General features: G+C 39.6%; 1 protein-coding gene across 9 annotated transcripts in view; it reads right to left on the reverse strand.

Annotated features, from left to right (window-relative positions):
- The window catches only part of LOC109053741 (kinesin-like protein KIF21B), a 75104-nt gene extending 56358 nt beyond the window's left edge, over positions 1-18746 (reverse strand). For 4 of the 9 annotated variants that reach the window (XM_042766020.1, XM_042766022.1, XM_042766023.1 and 1 more), the window contains exon 1: positions 17520-18337. In XM_042766020.1, coding sequence (XP_042621954.1) covers positions 17520-17599 — 80 coding nt within the window. In that variant the 5' untranslated portion in view covers positions 17600-18337. Of the gene's footprint in view, positions 1-17519; positions 18339-18367 lie in introns of those variants that run through there. The other 5 variants (XM_042766017.1, XM_042766015.1, XM_042766016.1 and 2 more) reach the window with 3 other exon arrangements.
- Between the last annotated feature and the right edge of the window lie 211 nt (positions 18747-18957).

Below are 18957 nucleotides of genomic sequence, written 5' to 3' on the forward strand. Positions count from 1 at the left end.
ACTCATGGACTGTAATAAATCCTATTAGGAATCTCGGCTATGTTTTTTGCAGTTGTGGTCCCTGAATAAAGGCACTTATGCAACCTCTGTGCCACAATGCAAAGTCTTTTTTTGAGCATTAATGTTATCAGAATTTGTTATCAGAGTTAATATTAGGAACATCACTGTTTCAGCTTTTCAGAAAAGCTTTTTAAGGGGTTAAAAGTTTTCATAATGTAGATCTTAATCTAGATGATAGATACAGGGTTCAATGATTTCTGCAATGTAGAAAACGTAGACAGAATCAAGTCTTAAAAATTTAAATTACATGAAATGTCACAGAATTTAACAAAAATTTGGATGAATATCATTTTTTCCCAAATTCAGTGTTTTCTGTTTTAATATTTCTAGGTTCCATTTTTAATGGTTTGGTTAAATTTTGATAATTAAAAAATGGCAACTGAAATAAATCAGGACCCTAGGTTAAGTAAAAAAAACTCTGCATATGAGCTGAAATGAACTTATTTTGTGCTTACATGAATGAGCAATATTTCAAATGAAATGAAAAAATGGAAAATTCATAATATTCATAACTATCATTTTTGATGATCAGTTTAACCATCACGAAGCTCTACGTAACCCTATAGCCCTAACTAACATGATGTTTCTGTCTCATCTGGAGACCATCAGATGAGCATGACCTCTGTTGACCCCCAGGACCTGAAAGAGACATGGGCTTGTGCATCCTCGACCACAAATAAAGACCTGAGAGCTAGTTAAGAGCCCCAGGTTCACAGGAAGCACATTACGTATGTGTTTCAGGGTAGGAGTGTTGACCTCTCATCACCCCGTGGGCCCCTTTTTGAAGGTGGAGAGTCTCTCCAGATGTCAGATCTCCTTCCCACAGTCCGGTTTTCCCACCTCCACCCACACGGAACTGCTTCCACCAACCTTCTCCTCTCTTTTTACCCTCCTACTACAGTTTTCTTCAGCTCCTCGGTCTCTAAACTACATCTCTGTCCTCTACCCCATCTCTGCCTCTTTCCTGAACTCAATCCTCCAAAATAAGTTCCTCCATCTCTCACATCCTCTCGCTCTCTTGTGAGTCATGCAGTCATCCTCCAGATACAGGCATATGACGCAAATGTGTAATAGAGATTAGGATTAGCCTGTCCTGTCATGCACATGCACATAAACACACAAAAACAAACATATGGACACACACACACACACCTAATGATGAGTGTAAACAGCTGCTGCCAAAAACCCATGTGCCATGATTATATCTGCACAAAACACACACACACACACACACACACACACACACTTCATCTCACTTGAAGCAAAATAAGGTAGTTCTTGGCATTGCGATGAAGAACTCATGAAAATGTAAACAGCAAAATACGTCAGCCTCTGTGCGTGTGTGTGTGTGAGAGAGAGCGAGAGAGAAATAGAGATAAAAAGAATGACTAAGTGTGTTTGTGGTGTTCTTGGACCTCTCAAGGAAGAGGAGGATGTCTGGTGCTTCACCTCAAACACACACCAGCACTTCCTCCTTGCCCTTTAGAAAAGAGGTTATCAAACCACTGGATTTAACCAAACTGAAAATTCAGCCCAGCTCCTGCTCGTCTTAAACCACGCTTGAGAGACTCAAAATACCTCAAGAAAACAGCCAATGTGTTACATAATCATGTCATGGTCATATTTCAGTGTTTTTATGTGCAAGATAATGGGCATGTGAATGAGTCAAGAGTTTAATAAAGTATACTTTACTATACATTTTAAAGTATACTAAGTGTAGACATCAGTCATTCATTTCAAACTAAATGTAGAAATATTTTATAGATAAAATACATTATAAATTGATTTCATATGAGGATCCTTTGTGTTGAAAAATAAATAGGAAATATCATACAATGTTTTTGCCAGGAACTAGTAAGCAACCACCTAGCAAGCTTCCAGAACACCCTAGCAACCACTCAGAAAACCTTAGCAACTACTAAGTAATGCCTTGCCAACCAGCCACAACACCCTTGTTTTGTGGTGGCTTATGCAAGGGGTTATACTTCCAAAACAGTGTAATATTTGCATATTTTAATTTTTCAATTTGCATTCCTGTCTGCTTCCATGCCAAGTTTCCATTAGAAGCATATTTACTGCAAATATCTCTCCTCTTCACTTAAACACAATGAAATTAGTTTCTGTGGTAATCGACAACAAGCTACAAACACAGTTCATAGACATTAAGCTGAAAATAACCAAGGACAGACATAAAGTGTATTTATACCATCTTCTGTTTTGAAATGTATATAAATTTAGAAGCTTTTGAAAATCACGTCTCTATTGTTTCACTGACATATATTGATGTATCTCTGAGCAACAGCTTGTAAATGCCATTCTAATTTTTCTCCAAGTGGGCCATAAAAAGCTCTTGTTTATCTCAGACAGGTAATGAATAGAAAGCGGACGGCTATTCCGTCATTGCACTTCCTGTCTTCTGTGTTTGGAGTCACCAAGGTGGCTCTGTTTTGACTGCCACACTGTGCACAGAGAACAATGTGAGCATGTGATTGTAAAACATGTGGCCCCGGAAAGCTGAGAGTCATGTGTGAAGCTGATACAGCAGCACTGAAGTGACACCACATTGATAATTGTCTTTGAAGTCAGAGAATGAGGGGAACTGTTGTTCAGTTCATTAAGGGGCGGCTACAGGGGGGACTGAACGCGATACTGTCCTGATGGGAATGAGTTCATTTAGAGCCAGAGAAACCAGAGATTCACAGCTTTGAATCCCGAAAATAATGTACTGAAAAAGGCAACAACGACTTTGAATGGTTTGACTGAATTTCTATGGGAGCTGGAGAATAGAATGGCTGATACATGTATACTAGTGTGAATTCAAGATATATATAAAAAAAAAAAATAATAAATACATTAAGAGTAACGGTCATTAGTGCTCAGTCTCATTCTACCATACTGGACAAATAAGTCAAGTCGAGAACATTTCATTAGGGGACACAGTACACTAACTTTTAAAAGTTTGGGGTCAGTAAGATTTTTTTTTAAAGTCTCTTCTGCTCACCAAGGCTGCTTTTATTGGATCAAAAACACAGTAAAAACAATAATATTGTGAAATATTTGTACAATTTAAAAGAACCGTTTTCTATTATAAAATAGAATTTTCAGCTTCATTACTCCAGTCTTCAGTGTCACATGATCCTTCAGAAATAAAATGATTTGCATGATTATGAATGTTAAAAATATTGCTTTAAGCTTTTTTTCATAATTCTATAATAGAAATAGAAACATTTTGTAATTACGGATGTCTTTACTGTCACTTTTGATTAAAGGGGTCATTCTGAAAGTAGATGCATTTAGGAATCTTTAAGATTACTTACAACAGAACAGCAATGCATTTTATGGATAGCCGTTTCGTGAACCTAGGAGAGGAGGTGATTCTGACTTTGCTACGACGAGAGAGAGAGAGAAAGAGAGAGAGCGAGAGAGAGAGAGAGAGAGAGAGAGAGAGAGTGTCAAGCAGTGGAGTCAGCTGTCTTAACCGTCCGTGGCTTGTGTACTGCAAACACACAGGAGCTTCATCACTGTGTCTGTCACGTGACTCTGTTCCCCTTTCAGGCTTGAACTGATGTTAAAACTAAGGACATTATTAACCATCTTTACATTTATTTTGAAAGATGAAGCTCATGATTAGGGCAAGGGGCGTTAGATCTCCAACGAGTGCTTGCAATGTTCTCCCAATCACAATGCACTGGGTCAGTTGGCCAATCAGAGCAGACTGCGCTTGTCAGGAGGAGGGACTTTGTAAAAAAAAAAAAAAAACACGTTTGAGAAAGATGGGGCCTAGAGGACCTACAGTAATGTACAGTATTTGAAAAATAATGTGTTTTTTGAACATTAAAGCATGTCAACATATTCTGTTACAGCAAATACACAAAATAATGATCTTTAAAAAAAAAAGTATCATATGACCCCTTTAATTGAATGTGTCCTTTATGAATAAAAAATAAAAATCTTACTGACTTTTAAAAGTATTGTACATACTACTGTAGAATTAGTATCACATGCTATTCCAAACATAGCCTTTTTTTCTTAAAATAATAGAATGAATACAAAGAATAACAATTTATGCCATAAATAAATTTGCAAATTCGTGGAAATTTTCACCATCAATTCTAAAAATGCAAGGTTGTGATCATCAGAGTCCTAAAGGCAGGCAATGTGTTAAAAATGATTTAGTAAATGGTCATTGAGTCCTTTGAGCATCAGCGCTTCCCTCTGCGAGCTGGTCATTTCCCCATGCATGCAACCCATTATTGATCACATTGATTTTTACAGAATACATTATTCTCAAAAGCCTTTTAAAAAATTGCAGAGAAAAAGAGTGCATGGAGCTCCAGGTCATAGACAGACATCATTCACAGTATTAAAGAACAAGGGTTAAAAAAATGCTATGCTTATTGGCCCATCATATTTTCAGACCTATGTTGCTAACATAAACTTGACCAAGTTTCCAAACAATATTCCAAAGCATCTACTTTCCAATCTTTGTCGATCCACAGATGCCATATGAAGCTCCTGAGGACCAGAGGAACGGACACTAACGGACCATCTTATGGTGAATCGGGAGATTCTGGCTTGATTCTTGCTTCCCTTTGTGATTTTGGCATATTTGGAGATTTTCAGCTGCGCCATACTTTACCTGAGAGAAGTGAAAGGACAGGCCGCAGCAGGGATATTGGCCCACCTTATGTATTAAACGGGGGGCAGCTGGGAAAAACTGTGGACTGCCAAGGTTCCATTCTTCCCAGAACAGACTTGCCAGTCATACCGCTGAACCAAAGAACCAAAGAACAAAGGCAGACAATCATATAAGGGCTTTGTTGTGCAACAATTCATTCTAGTTCCTCAACACATTAACATGATCTCACTGAGCAGCCAGAGATTGTAATTGAAAAGCTTGAGGTATAGTACTGTATGAAAGTGAAAAAAGTGAAAGTGACGTGACATTCAGCCAAGTATGGTGACCCATACTCAGAATTCGTGCTCTGCATTTAACCCATCCGAAGTGCAGACACACAGAGCAGTGAACACACACACACACTGTGAACACACAACCGGGAGCAGTGGGCAGCCCATTTTATGCTGCGGCGCCCGGGGAGCAGTTGGGGTTCGATGCCTTGCTCAAGGGCACCTAAGTCATGGTATTGAAGGTGGAGAGAGAACTGTACATGCACTCCCCCCACCCACAATTCCTGCCGGCCCGAGACTCGAACTCACAACCCTTCGATTGGGAGTCCGACTCTCTAACCATTAGGCCACGACTTCCCACCGTATAGTACCTATAGTCACTTTGTTAGATTGCTTAAGCGCCATAACTCAAGTAGTGCCTGTGGACGTCTGCCACTCCCCTGTGCTCAAACTGCCACCAAAGCAAATGCACACACATGCAAATCCATCACATTTAAAAATACATGCATGCAAACACACACAAAATGTCCAAACCAATGTGCTGACTATTACAATACAAGTATATTCCACATAAACTTACATAATATCCATAACAAAGAAGCTGTTCAAAAACCCAGTTAGTGGATTTGCTTAAGCAACATAAAATAAAAAGGTATCAGTGAGAGATTTGAAACACTAGGTGCGTTTCCATTACAAATTTGTGCAAAACTATTGCAATATTCTATAAATGTCAATAAAAAACTATTGCGAAATGGCGGCATTTCCAGTAACTGATGTTATGCCACTAAAACAATTTTTATACGCTTTCTATAAATCGCAGCCACTGCACTAGCCATTATTTTTAATTGAAGGAGACGTAGGCGTGTATCTTTAGCGAAGCAGCATGGAGAACCGGTCCTGAAATGTGCCAAAGCGCAGCTGCTATAAACACAAGCATTGACTAGAGTGGTCGCGATCAGCTCTGGTTGCCATGTCGGAGCTGTAATGAGCTGCATTCGTATGTAGTGTAAATAAGGGGTTATCGTAGCATTAATGGCAAGGAAAACCTTTTATACTTGTGAGAGGCCACGTATGATGTTTCATGGAGGTAAGAGTACATTAAAGAATGATCATATGACTTTTTACGTACACCATGTGACCTGTAAATGTGAAAAAAAAAAGTTTCCATTGCAGTTTTGCGAAATATTCCTTTTTCAAATTGCATGAAAAACTACCTCATGAGCATAAAAACTTTTTTGCAATACATGGGCGTTTTTGAGAAATGTACACGTTTCCATTAGGCGTATTTTCTATTCGCAATTTCAAATTTGCACAATTTGATAATGGAAACGCACCTACTGTTCGTTGGTAGTGTCTCATGCCACACAAATGGTGCAATTCAAGTGCAACTCGACAACTGATTCCAGTGGTTTCACGTTAGCATTGTGCTATGCTAATGACTTAATACGTTGACAAAACATTGATCAGTTTACACAAACAGAGACATGCACAGCATAAAAGGTCCTAAATTAGGCCTACATAATTTTCACAACTCACAACAGTTAAAACAGTTTTATAGAATTTTGCCTACAAGACTTTTTTTTTCCGGAAAGATGTTTCATCAGTTTTCATTCCTTTCAAAAATTAAATATTGTGCTACACTTTCTAAGGTATAATCTATGGAAGTCCATTTCTGCCACTGAATAAAATATAAAAAAGGGTAATTGTGACTTTTTCTCATAATTCTGACTTCTTTTCTTCGTGAGAAAAAAAATTTCAGAATTGCAAGATGTAAACTTGCAATGCTAAGGAAAAAAAAAAACAGAATTGTAAGATAAAAAGTGACAATTACCTTTTTTATTTTTTATTCAGTGGCAGGAACGGGCTTCCATAATCTGTGTCAAAGTATCAAGTCATTTATTTTGCAACATGCTGACATCAAACTCTATTAGAATCAATGTCGAGTTGCACTTCACTTGAATTGCACAATGCGCAAGTGAACGATCATATGAATGAACAGAAGCTAAGTGCTGATGTTTTCAGCATACAAAATGATTGTTTCACTTCAGAAAAGCTTTTTGGAGCTTGAAAGTTTTGGACTCCATTGACTTTCACCATATATAAAAAAAAACAGCTAAAAACACTTTCCAAACATTGTGTTTTGTAGTAGCAGAACAAGTTTGGAATGACATGAGGGTGAGTACATGTCAATTTAATTCTTTGGATGAACTTTCCCTTTAAAACATCATCTAGGTAGGTGGCTTGCTACTAGGATTTGTAACAAAGCTGGAGGACTTAATTAGCACGGAGCCCATTTCACCCCCGTGATTAATAATCTGATGAGCCTCTAAAGCATCTACAACAGGCCCAGTTAATGATTCACAAAGACATTGAGCTCTGATTCCAAAACTCAGGTTCTCATCTGGACTACAACTCCCAGAGATCCGTAAGGCCTGCAGGATGGGATTACCCCCATTACAGAGATCTAAGAAGGGCTTTGCACACAAAATAGTCACATGCTGGCCAGTAAAGGAGACTGAGGGGAAGAGCAATAAAAAGCAGTAATGTTCTGCTGAGTAAACAAAAGAAATCAGGGGCATCAGGAATATTATGAAAACTCATAAGTGTGACATATGACAGCTACGGAAGTGAGCAGAACAGGTGAACAATTACTCAACGCCTTCATCAATGAAGTCATGTAACTACATAATGCAATATTCTTTTAAATCTTTGTATAATAATGTTTCACATGCTATTTTAAAACTAAGAATCATATGTGTGTATAAGGCAGTAGTGTGTAATATGCTAATAATCCAGTCCAAACTCAGACTCACATTCACGTAGATGTATGTTATGGTTTTATGTAGTGACTTTGGCACATCCAGAGGCTTCTCTCAACACCCCTTTCAAGGTCAGACAGCCTTAAGATCGCAGCTGGGAGTGTCATTGAGTGTGAGTGTGACTGAGAGCTTATTGTGTGGTAAAAATAAGTATATTCAGCGAAGTAGCAGACAGATCTTATTCATGTAAAGAGGCTCTTTATAAAAGGTCACCTCTAAGAATTTGTATTCATCAGTTCATTATCTTTAAATAAAATGATTATGCTCTACGGTGTTAACAGTCATATGGTAAAAACCTCTGAACATGTGAGACATTCATCTGTTCCTATTAGCACCAAGCATGAATTAAACGAGCAGCGGCCCTCAGTAACCCCAGAACCCGGGTGTGTTTGCCGGACCGGACGTTTGTGTGACCCAGCCTGGGTGAGAGCAAGCCCCTGGGGTGAGCAAGCTACAGTATATGCCATCTAAGCAAATGTATGTTTCTTACAGGGGTAAACACACCTCCAAACAAACACAGTCACATGCTGATCAATGACAAAATTTTCATTTTGGGGTGGAGTATCCCATTTAAGAAGACGCTTATTTGCACTGCTGTTGGTAGATTGCGTTGGTCATTATGGAAATGATCTGGCTGCATCTGTGTTCTTTAATTTGCACTCCCATTAGCGCTTTTTTGGAAGTGCGCTTTCAAGCTATTTTGCCCTGTTTAGTAAATCTGTCCCTAATTTTTATATTTTATAATATATTTTACATTACATTATATTTTACAATATATAGAAAACAATTATTTCAAGCAGTAATAATTAATAGCAGTAATCACAATATAACTATTTTTGATCAAATATCGGTGAGCACAAGAGATTTATATTTTAAATATATATTTTTTTAATCTTACCCACCCCAAATTTTGAATGGTAGTGTAAGTCTATGGGAATTTTTTTTTTTTTTTTTTTACTTAGTACAGTGGGTTAAAAATCAAAGTTTGACTGCTTAAAAACAGCACATCTCTCTTCACCAAGCTGCAAAATTTTAACTACCGTCCAAGTCTGCAGCACAAACAGTGTGGAAGTTACACAGCAATGTTTAACGAGCAATGATGCTTTCCTTAGAAGCTGCATTTTTTGCTACCACTAATAAGGAACCAAAACCAGTTTCATCAGAAACCCCCGGACCTATTTAAGCTCCTTATGGCTTAAGAAACCTAATCACCAGCTGGTCCCTTAGATCCGTTAAACAACTTCTTTATTATCGTTTACAAGCTGTGCAATGTCCAGAAGGTCCTTTGAACAAAGCAGACAAGCCCTCACTGGGTGCTCCAATCCCTGGGTGAACCGAGCCTGTGTGATTGTCCCGGCCCTGGTTCTGTTATACAGCATGAAAAAAGTTACTGAGGGACCAGTGCAAAGGGTCCAAAACCAGAGATCTATTCACTTAATTGTCCCACAACCCCCCAATTCACAGGAGAAAAGCAGGACTATGGGAGGGGGCTGGTGGCTCGAGAGGGCAGCAGGGGGTCAGTTTGATTTCAAAGGCCAGGGTACGAGCTCCCCTGAATGCGGTCCAGCATCTGAGGGAGGGGGCTGTGCTCTGCGGTCTCCGTGCTGCAGAGCGGCCCTTGGACAGTCCGGCAGGGAGCCAAGAGAGTCTAGTGGAGCGTGAAGGAGGAAAAATAGCCCATGTAATGTATGTGTACTTCAAATTCACAAAAGAAAAGCCCTATTGAAGTTTGCTGAACCTTTGCTGAAATTTGAATAAGAGCAAAAAGAGCTTCTGTCAGCAAAAAGTTCAGAAATACTAAATGCAAAACCATTAAGTCCTCTAGGTTAATTATTTTGTAACTATGATAAGCTTAAAGAAGACCAAAGAGGATACGCTGGGAATGACTTATGTCATGCTCCCTTGATCCCAATTAAAGTTTTGTAACAAAGTAAAAGTACATTACAAGTACACAGACAAATCCCTCAGCTTAGCATAAACACATTTTAAAAGAAATCAATCCCTCTTAAAGGGACAATTCAACCAAAATTAAAAATTTGACATTATTATTCACCCTCAAGTCATTTAAAACTTACTTTATCCTTTTTTATAAAAGGAGAATTTTTGCAGAACGTTCATTGCCGTTTTCCAAAAACTTGTATAGCTTTGTATGAGGAACAGACTTAAAGGGATAGTTCACTCAAAAATGAAATTCACCCAATAATTTACTCACCCTAAAACCATCCTAGGTGTATATGACTTTCTTCTTTCAGATGGAAACAATCAGTTATATTAAAAACGCCCTGGCTCTTCCAAGCCTTATAATGGCAGTCAATGGGGGTTAAGGTTTTGAAGCCCAAAAAAGTTCATCCATCCATCATAAAAAAAAAATGCTTATGCCACACCTACATCCTTCGTCATCCGCTGGAACGCTGCTCTCTTGTAATTGCATGTACCAGTTAGCGGAAGCCAGAAATTATGGTTAATAATGTTTTATATATGGGTATTTTACTTCCACAAATGCATCACTTCGCCTCAGAAGGCCTTTATTCAGTGTAGATCACTTTTTATGATGAATGGATTTACGTTTTTTGTGCTTCAAAATCTCGACCCCCATTCACTGCCATTATAAAGCTTGGAAAAGCCAGGATATTGTTTAATATAACTCAGATTGTATTAATCTAGAAAAATAGAAAGTCATATCCAGCTAGGATGGCTTGAGGGGGAGTAAATCATAGGGTAATTTCTTCTGTACATATAAATACAGACATAAAAGCACAGCGTGAACATTCTGCAAAGCATCTTTCATTGCAATGAAAAAGCGAAATAATTTTTATTTTATGGTGAACTATCCTTTTAATAACGTCCCGTTAATGCTGATGTGTTCAACACCCTGAAGCCACACTGCAGTGGCTTTACTCTACAGACCAATGACATTGCTTTCTGTGAAAGACTGTGACATTCAGCCGTTTATTAGTGCCCTCAAAGCACACAAAGTGACCTATCACACACACAAATAATTAATAAATGCCTCTCTTTGTATGCTTCCACTGAGAGCTAATGTTGATTTTGCTATGCAGCCCTTTGACACTGAAAGAGAAAAAGACACTTCCTGTTTTCTCTTGCCCTCTCACGCTCTCTTTCTCTCCCCACCTCCCTCCAAGCCTCTTCCCCTTTTCATCTGAAACACAACCGGCCTTTTCTTTCGTCGATGTCTACCAGAACAGCATCTAATTCACTCAGAGAGACATTATCAATTGATGCTCTCATGTCAGTGAATCAGGGTTGGTGAGTCTGGAAGGGTTTTTAAAGGGAAGCCCTGAGGCAAACTGACTACTGGGTGCATTTAATAGCACGTCTTCCTGTCTGCGAGAAACTGAGACTAATGTCACAAGTAGGTCACAGAAACATACCTCTGACCCCCTCAGCTATCACTTCCTGTGCGGTGTGATTAACTTAACGCATTCAACTACACATAGACTACAGCCTTGCAAGGCAAACGATTTCCTGTGGAAACAGCAGGAAGGATAGTCATAGTGAGATTTTCACAATATAGCATGCAATTAGGGTCTTGAATTTAAGCGACTGACTTGCAGTGAGGTGCTTGTGATGACATGGTCTGTTCATGAAAATGCTGGCTAGCGCATATTGTGGTTGTGAGGTTTAAACTCATGGGACTCCGCCCTATCTGCCACCCAGGGCCTAAATATTGCATCAACAGGAAGTAAAGAAAAAGGTACGCCTCGTGGCAGTTGAGGAAGTCGTTTTATTAATAAGCATTATCAAGTAAGAACTAAAGAAGCTACTCAACCCTGCCTTTATGCAGCAAAAAATTATTTAGGCCACCTTCTGCAACTAAATAACCTAAATTCTTTTCCATACAGTGGGGAAAATATTTATTTGTTCCCCTGCTGATTTTGTAAGCTTGCCCACTTACAAAAAAAGAAAAGAAAAAAAGAACGCAGGCAGCTTACGCTCTTGTGCTGTTTTCTTTCGAATCAATGCATTAAAGACATGCAGAAAATGTATCCTTGTGGCGCAGCTGACACAGAAGAGTGTACGTAGTTTGCGTTTAGCTTATATTCTCCAAAATGACGCTACGGTGATGTGGGGAGACACAGAGGAGAGGAATTGTTGAATAAAGCTGTTATTTTTGTTTTTTTCGTGTACAAAAAGTATTTTCTCGTCACTTCATGATGTTACAGTTGAATCACTGATGGCAGATGGATTATTCGGATGATGCTATTCATACTTTTCTGAACCTTGACAGTGTATTTTACTTGGCAGTCTATGGGACAGTCATCCAAAATAACTTAAATTGTGTTCTGAAGACGAACGAAGCTTTTACGGGTTTGGAACGACATGGGGGTAAGTGATTAAAGGGGTCATATGATGCTTTTTTAAAGATCATTATTTTGTGTATTTGGTGTAACAGAATATGTTGGCATGCTTTAACATACTGTATATTATTGTGGTCCTCTATGCCCCGCCTCTCTCAAACGCGCCATTTTCTACAAAGTCCGTCCTTCCGACAAGCGCAGTCTGCTCTGATTGGCCAACTGACCCAGTCCATTGTGATTGGCCGAACATCGCAAGCACTCATCGGAAATGTAACACCCCTTTCCATAATCGCGAGCTTTTTCAAAATAAATGTAAAGACATGTCCTTAGTTTTACAATCAGTTCAAGCCCGAAAGGGGAACAGAGTTGCATCACAGACACAGTGATGAAGCTCGTATGTGTTTGCAGTACACAAGCCACGGACGTAGCTGATTCAGAAGCGCCAGATTGTCATAGTCAAGTCAGAATCACCTCCTCTCCTAGGTTCACGAAACGGTCGTCCATAAAATGCATTGCTGTTTTGTTGTAATTAATCTTAAAGCTTCCTAAATGCATCTACTTTCAGAAGGCCAAATAAAGTGCTTTTGCTTTCGCCTAGAAACACAGCATCTCCCTTACATGGCTACTGTAACACTAACTGCGGTTACTGAAACCACGACCTTCTTTCTTTGCGTGAACATTTGGGCGGCATTACGCGAATATTTCCACATAGTGACGTAGAGATGTGGGGGCGTGTTTGAACGAGCCGTTTTAGGGGGGTGTGGCAGAGTCTTAACTTTGATAAAGAATATCTCTTTGGATTTGAGACTTTAGTCTTTGCAACTTCAGGGATCTTATCTATGCACAATCAGGTTGTTACACTCCAAAGAGAAAGGATAACTTGAAATTGCATCATATGACCACTTTAATGACAATGTTTTCATTTTGGGGTGGAGTATCCCTTTAAGATCATTAACAAGCTCTTCCCGTGTAGTTCACTCACTTAAATGCAAATCAATCTCTAACCTTTATATAATGTGTTTTTTCAGGATTTTTTTGGTTTGTATTCTGTTTCTATACGTTAAAATAAACCTACCATAAAAATTACAGACCCTTCATTTCTTTTTAAGTGTGCAAACTTACAAAATCAGCAGAGGATCAAATAAATATTTTCCCCACTGTATCCCCATCAAAGCCAGAGAAAAGGCCTATTTATTCAGTCTATACGACATAAGGGTTACAAATCAGGCAGTAAACAGGCCACCTTTACAAAGGACAGTGAACAGTGGCATATATTTCAACTTGCATTGTGCAGGTTCCTTAACAGAGCTTAATGGATGGCCAAATAGACCAGTTTCTATTAGAAGTCAAGCAACTAAGATTACAACATTTTCAGTAAATACTGATTTTTTTTTCTTTTTTTGTTTGTTTGTTTGTTTGTTTTTGGAAACTATTCATTTATTTAAAAAAAAATACAAATATGCAATGATTTGAATGTTTGAAATTGCTTTTTAACTATTAAAAAAAAATATTTTTTTAAAAAATAGATTAAGATGTGTATATTCTTGTTTTTAATAAGTAAGGAAAATATGTTACTACTTTTAACTTGGTTATACCACATAACATTTTTGAAGTGAATGAATTCAAACTTTTCCTACAAAATAAAATGGCATAAAAGTTTTTCAAAACCAACATGAATTCATGCAATTAATGCAAGCCTTAGTGCTCAATTCCGATTTTTCTAGTATAGCTGTTCACATTGTTGTTTTAAATGTGGCCAATATCAGATTTCCAATGTGAACAGATCATGGTTCTTAACTGACCCGCAATGAGCAAAAGAACAATACGAACAGGGTTGCCAGGGTTTCACAACAAAATCCTCCCAACTGCTTCTCAAAACTAGCCCAATCGCGTTCCGGGGGGTAAACATTGCATTAGTGGGGTCGCTTCAACCCATACGGAAGTAAACTCGGAGGACATAAAGTAAGCGATTATGTGTTTATTTATAGTGTGATCTACTGCAGAAGCCAGCGAAATTTTGCGCAAGCAATATGAAAAATAAAGACAAGGATGCGACAAGAGAGCAGAGTTTTGAATCTTTCATGATACGAGCCCTCATGTTTTGCTGTATATAGAGTTGTCACTGTAATACTTATGAGTTCTGACATGTCACTGTACTTCCACGGACTACCTTTTGCAAATGTCTTGATAACTTTGGGTATGTAAAATCTTTGAAGTGCCTCCCATCCAGACAAATGTTGATCTAGAGCAGGGATCTCCAACCCTGCTCCTGGAGAGCTTCCTTCCTGCAGACTTCAGTTCCAACCCTGCTCCGATACAACTGCATTTAATTTACAAGTAGCCCTAAACACCTTGATTAGCTGGCTTAAGTGTGTTTGATTGGGGCTGGAACTAAAATCTGCAGGACAGTAGCTCTCCAGGAGCAGGGTTGGAGTCCCCTGATCTAGAGTGACGTAAAAGTCACATGAATTCCAATATCCCTGTTTAGAATGTGGTCGCATTGCAAAACATCTGACCTGTATTGGATTGGACATATGGAAGTAGCACAAATCGGAATTGACAAGATCAGGTTCCATGTGGTTTTTGCTGTTCACACTCTCATGAGAAAAACAGATCTGAGTCAAATGAGAGCAAAAAATAAATAAATTTGAATTTGGGCCACATTTACCCGCAGTGTGAACATAGCCAAAGAGACCATTTCTAAGAACTTGACAACTAGATTTTAACAGATTTTTCTTTTATCTTCATCGTGCACCCTGTCATTTGTGATAACCTCCGCCATGTAACTCCTGGGGATGCCAAGGATCTCAGAAGACTCAAAACGCTAAACCCTGAAGTCTTGGAGGATGCTATTCTCATAAACAAAGCAATTACGAGTCTAGTTCCCAGGAGCCTCAACTATTAACATGATCCCCCCCAGAAGCCCATGCATTCTCAGCCAGACCCTTGAGAAAAGATCAAGTAATGTCAGTAGGAAGCAGATTGGACACATAAACAGATCATGCATTTCTCAAACTGTCAGATGCCGGCTCTTATCTGGCAACCATTAAGTTTGAGCTCAGTTCAAAGAGAAAGGAGACTATTTCTAAAAACAGCTAGCGATGTTAGAACATTCCTAAAAATATAAAATCATAAGACGCGTTATCTCGAGACCCTGAAGGGATTCCTAGGAGACCCTCCAAATACAGACAGCCTGCCGCCACAGTATGGACAACCTTCTTTTATCAGGCAAGGAAATCATCGGCAGAACAAATTTTCGCTTGGTGTCTAATTATACCAGAGCTGTTGAGTCAACACTCCTGGAGAACGTCTCGCTTGTCTACACCAGAAGGGTGGAGGCAAGGAAAGATGGCCTCCAGATGACCTACACCCATGGGACGACACACACACACACACACACACACACACACACACAATACAGATGCAAACTACCACCCACAGAGCCACAAACATAATCAATCTCTCAACTATAGGCTTTGATAGTGATTAAGAGGAAATGGGGTCAACTCATGAGAAGTGAAGATGAGTTTGCTACGTTGAGATTACATATTCACACTGTAGCAAGGATGGTCTCTCAATAATGATGAGGAAGTAGTTCATTTCCCAAACAACAGCAATGACGTGACTTACTGTAAATGCAGAACATAACCATTTGCAAGACTGTAAATTAGGCTACTGGTTGGGATTTCATCAAGAAAGAAATTCTGAATTATTAAGATCCATCATCTCGTCTTGTGTGTCGTTAAAGAGGGGAACAAGGAAGATACTAACTGACTGATGTCCTCGATTTCTCACCGTCCCAGCCCAGTCACATCCTGCCTGCCCTTATCCAATGGCTCTGCAGGGAAATTCCAAAAACTAACTGCCAATGATGAAATAAATGGCACTTTGAGGATTTCACTGCTTCCATGTTTTGACTTTATATGTCAAGTTTGAGGAGTTTGTCGCTCCTCAAGAGGATTGCATATGATAGACACTGCAAAATTAACCATTATTAGTCAATACTTTTCTACACCTCCTTAAACACCTAAAAAAATGACAATGAAACACAAGTACAGCTAGATTACATTACACAACTTCAGCCCAGATCTGGGGAGAGTCAGAATCAGTCTGTGGATTTTGGCTAGTCCGTGTTGACAAATTTCACAGAAAAATAGCTTATGATTGGAGCAGACTCCAGAGGTTTACCCTCAAGACCATCATTTCATCTATTTGGAGGATATTAAGGAAAGACTGCATCCAAATGCGCTTGGTTCTTTTTTTCACACATTTTACACGATGTAACGAAGAGTAGCAACAGATTTCTTTCGTAATGTGTTGAACACCCAAATGAAACAGGAAAAAAAAAACATTTGTGGCAAGTACCGGATTTAATTCACTGGTTGTTGAATGGATGGAGGCAGATCTTATGTAATTTCTAATTACAAGTTCCGAGTAGGGCTGCACGATTAATCGAATGCGATTAATCACAATTGTCATGCACATTTTGTCAGTAAAGCCGGTTCGTGATAAGTAGTAAATCTCCATCACCTGCTTTCAGGTGGAGCAGCATTTACTACACAGAGCCGTAGTTCTCTGACAAGCTATGCAAATCACGTTCATAATCGCAGATGATATAATCGTAGGATTATGAAATCAACAAAATCGTTTGCGATAATGACAGCGGTTTGCGTATCTTCTCAGTGAAATATGGCTCTGTGCAGTAAATGCTTCTCCATCTGAGAGCATGTGAAAATACCACATTTAATAGCATGTTTTTACTCCAAACTCACTTCATAACGTCAGTCGAGTGTTTGAAATAAATCCTTCTGTGAGATGTGGCGGCTTTGGAAACAATAATTAAGGCACACAATACTTAACTGTATTCTAAGCAGTGATAATGGCTATGTCGATTAGCATTTAATTATACATATACTTTATTATGATGAAATAATAATAATAATAATAATAATATGAAAATGGATGACACTCGGTCACTTTGTCGTTCTGCATCGCTGTCAGTGTGAACACCCCTTTATGTTAAGCATTTGCAATACTAACACTGACGCTTCACTGACCAAGCAGCACGGCTGTTTGAGCAATATCAATCCAGTCCTGCCTTGCAAGCACTGGATCTTGATCTAGTTAAAGTATAGCTTTAAATAACAGTCCGCCTTTGTGATGCTCAGCAGAACACGTGGGTCCACTTCATTCATTGATGTAATGCTCCCATCTGCAGGTGTGACCCTGAGGGAGTAGCGTCCACAGTAAAGCACGTTCTCTATGCAAACCGTGCATCAAAAATCAACCATGCACCTGCAGACACACTTCCTAATACTGGACAACACATAAGATCCATTTTAATCTTGCATTTCTGCAACACCGTTCCATTTGGCCCTTTAAAACACCACACGGCGCATGCACACGAGCTCACCGCAGGGCTTCCAGCATGGGAACGGGGCTACAGGGATATAACACACCCAGACAGTTGACTTGATCTCTATCTTCTTCCATCAGACTGATCGAAAGAGGGTCCAGACAATGCTTAGACCACCGCCTCCAGTCCTGCTGCAGCCCGATGCCGCTCACCGCTCCAGACTGCTGACATGCGCTTCAATTTACGAGCTCACCGCTAGTGAATAATCACATTAATGTGATTGGCAATTCTGATGATCACTGCAGATGAATGCGACTCGATCTGATACTGATCTACAGCGATATTAATCCCTAATGTGGGGTTTTAACAAAGGAAACAAGGACACTGGGAGGGAGAGCGCGCGCGTCTTTGTGTCATTATCACCTTGCAGACATTCCTGCATCATCTGACGTCCTTCAGCAGTAATGCAAAACTCAGAAAGCAATTAAATGCACCTTGCTGCACACATTTATGCAATGCACTACATCTAGGTAACGTAAATATAACTTCTCGTCTCGATTTGCATTATGCATGTCATTATGCGTGCATGTAACATGTATGTGGCGGCACATGGGAACTACAGTTATCGCGCACAGCTGTGTTTGACACTTGCAAGCAATTTTACTCTCTCCGGGTTACAATATTGCACCTATGTGCATGTGCCCACCCTATCACCCGGGTCTCACCTAGCGCAGCGCACACCCAGAGAACTGCAACAGCCCCGTTTGTCCTATAAACTCTTTGTTTTCAGTGCAAATAAACAGTGCATGATCAATAAAGCGCCTACAATACAACGAAGAGTGTGCTGTACTACAAACAATGGGAAATGATGGTTGTAGTCGGCAGATTTTGATAGTCGGGCTTACCTTAAAGAGACCTTGACACAGCAGTCGTTTTGTGTCGCCATGCTTTGTGCTGCCGTTTCACCTCGCCTGTCAAAATAAGAAGCGATGCCGCAAAGTTCTCGCAAAGTTTACGCACGAACTGAAAACACTGTTGTGCGTTAACACGCGCGCCACCGATCCGGTCCGTCGATCGGTGTTACGCAGCAAGACATCGCGGCTCACCTCTATAATACTGCTGAAAGCAGCACAGCGGTGTATAAATCGCATGAAACATGACGGAGATTGGCATATTTTCTTCCTTCGAGCTTGTATTCTGTCATATGTGCGAGTGGTGCTCGAGCGTGCGTCTGTGTGCCCGAACGTTCAATGTGCAGCGCTCACAGAGAGCAGCGGGGGCGTGTCTATACGCAGATGATTGGCACGCCTCACGACCACACATAGCTGCAGTCCCCGCCCACATATGGATGTAATTGGCCAATTAGAGCTCAGAGGCTCAGAGTTGGGAATTTTTCAAGGGACAAACGAGTCAGTTATTTTATCCATTGTGTTTAAAGTGTCATCTCCAGCCTTTAATGTTAACAACAAAACAAACAAAATTTTAACCGTGGTGG

The sequence above is a fragment of the Cyprinus carpio genome, chromosome A11 (assembly GCF_018340385.1).
Source record: "Cyprinus carpio isolate SPL01 chromosome A11, ASM1834038v1, whole genome shotgun sequence".
Taxonomy (NCBI): domain Eukaryota; kingdom Metazoa; phylum Chordata; class Actinopteri; order Cypriniformes; family Cyprinidae; genus Cyprinus; species Cyprinus carpio.